The following is a 2,643-nucleotide window of genomic DNA, read 5'->3' as shown; positions in this document are numbered from 1 at the left end:
TTTATATCTACATGTAATCATCAATTTAATTTTCATAATCATATAACCAATATGTAAAATACCAATTTAAATCTCAACAACTATTCTTTCATGAATTCAGGGCATTTATAAATTTTACATAATATATACACGAAAACAAAGCATTTCATCTATTAAATGTTGTCATAAGGCCAGGTACCTAAATAAAATAGAAATTAGGAACTATAAAGTAGGGACTATTAAGACTTCTTTTCACATGCAAAAGGGGCAAAGTGAGCTTTTTGCTCCTATTTTGCAACCCCCTCAAAACACCCATAACCCTCTTCCAAAAAAGAACATTTTCAAAATATGTATGGCGAGCTTGACGTATTATATACTAGGTAGTTTAAGGAAAGGCAGTGATTCCAAGTAAAAACATAGAGATAGCTGATTTAAAGAGAAAAAGAATTTATTTAACTTTTGCTGTATCAGGACAACAAAGCAGCCCTAGTCACCACTGATTGCGAAACATTAACATAATGTAGGAGCCCACGTTTTCTTTCAGGCATTTTCAAAGGGCATCTCAGACCCACACTATTTTCCGCTGAGTGTGCAAGAAGACGGAGTTGCAAAATGATTAGGAAGGTAAGATAATAACATCTCCCTTTTTACTTGAACATTAATTTTCCATGTTTTGGAGATACTATGAATTTAACGTCCACAAATATACAGTATTTAAGTGTCAGGGTATCAGCACACTATCAGCAATCTTGGATTTAATAGCTATTATCAAGCAACTGATTTCTAATGCACACAAATAGTCTTGACAGTATATGTAAAAGAAGATGGCCCGAATTTTGCCCTCAAATGCACAAAAAGAATTTTCTATACACCCCCTCAAAAACAGTCTTTGGCCTTGCTGAATAATAATAGAGCTGTTATTTTACTGTGAAGCAAAATAAGCCTTCAAGTGTCCCTTACTTGATCTCAGAAGGTCAAATTCTCTGTCCAATAGTTCCTCTTCTGTTAACTTGGAGAAATTATCCTCTCCAAAAGGATTCCACCCTGACATATCAGGTGGATTACTGATGTTCTTCTGATTTGTGAAATTTGCAACGGCCTCTTTATCAGCAACTGACCTAGAGTAATAATTGAAAAAAGGAAAAAGAAGACTAGAATTAATAAAAATTAGAATAAAAATTTACAGTGCCCTAGTTCATACTTTGTAAATGCTTAGAAAACCAGATCATCATCTTATTACGGTGGAGATGGCAGATAAGGGCATGGGGAGGAGAGAGAGAACATGTAGGGTTTGAATTTTCTCCATAAGGTACACTAGCTCCATAATCACCTGCAGAAAGGTACATTAGCTGTGTACCCTTGGGCAAGTTCCTTAACCTCCCTGTGCCTCGGCTTCCTCATCTGTAAAACAGGAGTGACAGTATCTACCTTATGGGGTGTAAAGGAAAGAAAACAGTGTCTAGCAGAAAATAAGCAGTCAATAAATATTAGCTGTTATTATCACAGTGAACAAGCTTCAAAGTGAAAATCGGTTACCATATCAAACAGTATGGCTCCAAAATCACTACTGAATACAGTGTCCTGGTTATGTTCGGACACCGCAGCAACTTTCCTGTTGACAAAGGCATTCGCTATAGAGCCACCAACAAGAGATGGACTGCTGGGGCTGCTTTGTGAATTAGCTCATGCGGGGGCGGGGAACCTGTAGCCTGGGGGCCACGTGGATTTCTGGATCCTTGAGTGCAGCCTTTTGTCTGAATCCAAATTTTACAGAACAAGTCCTTTTAATAAAGGATTTTAATATCTTAATAAAAAACACAATTCAGTTTAGACCCATTCTGGGCTGCGTCAACCGCCAAGGTCTAACCTGCTTCCGTGTGACAGAGCCCCCTCTCTAATTGCAAAACCATCTTCAGGGACTTCCAGAGTCCTTTAAGACACGGCCGAGAGCAGGTAAAACTCACAGACAGACGGGTACCCGCCTCCTGTCTGTCAAGATCCCGCTCAGAACTTTCTGCTCCCTGTCCAAACCACCGTCCACCCATTCCTGACATGAACTCAGGGACTCTTCTCAGCAGACTCTACTCAATAGGATGTCACCTTAACCTACAGTTTACACAGGTGTTGAAGTACGTCTATGACTTCTCTGACACACCTCCCTCCAAAGGGCGAAACCTGCTTTGGTGCCCGTGAGCACGGCTGGACCTCATGACCCAATTCCAGTCAAGGAACCGGGGCAGAGGCACCAGCGCAAGACTTCTGAGCGCGGGTCATTAAAGCATGCCAGGTTCCTCCTTGCTCTCTGGGATCACTTGCTGCGGGAGAAACCAGAATCAATGATTCCTTAGGGGTTCAGAACAGTCTCTGCCTTGCCAAAGAGAAAAGTCAGGCAGCCTTCTGGAGAAATCCACATGGCAGGGGAAGGAGGCTTCCTGCCCAAAGCCACGAGTGAACCGTCTTGTAAACAGATCCTCCAGCACCAGCCAAGCATTTAGAGCACTGCGGAGAGGACTGTGGACACAACTACCCAGCTAAGCCACTCCTGAATTCTTGATCCAAAGAAAATAAGATCATAAATGTTTATTTTTGTCTTAAAGGACTAAGTTTTGGGATAATTTATTAGGCAGCAACAGACAACTATTATAATACAACAGGGCAATTATA

At 40.9% G+C, this 2,643-nt stretch overlaps 1 protein-coding gene across 1 annotated transcript in view; it reads right to left on the bottom strand.

The window, feature by feature from the left end:
* Positions 1-409: 409 nt before the first annotated feature.
* Positions 410-2,643, bottom strand: part of BMP2K (BMP2 inducible kinase) — a 100,214-nt gene continuing 97,980 nt past the window's right edge. Inside the window, exon 14 of the mRNA XM_012653895.1 lies at positions 410-1,097. Within this exon, the coding sequence (XP_012509349.1) occupies positions 902-1,097 (196 nt within the window). The 3' untranslated portion in view covers positions 410-901. The remainder of the gene's footprint in view (positions 1,098-2,643) is intronic.

This window comes from Propithecus coquereli, unplaced genomic scaffold, assembly GCF_000956105.1.
Source record: "Propithecus coquereli isolate 6110/MARCELLA unplaced genomic scaffold, Pcoq_1.0 Scaffold433, whole genome shotgun sequence".
NCBI lineage: Eukaryota > Metazoa > Chordata > Mammalia > Primates > Indriidae > Propithecus > Propithecus coquereli.
The sequence above is the reverse complement of the archived record's forward strand: the minus strand, read 5'-3'. Positions and strand labels throughout refer to the sequence as shown.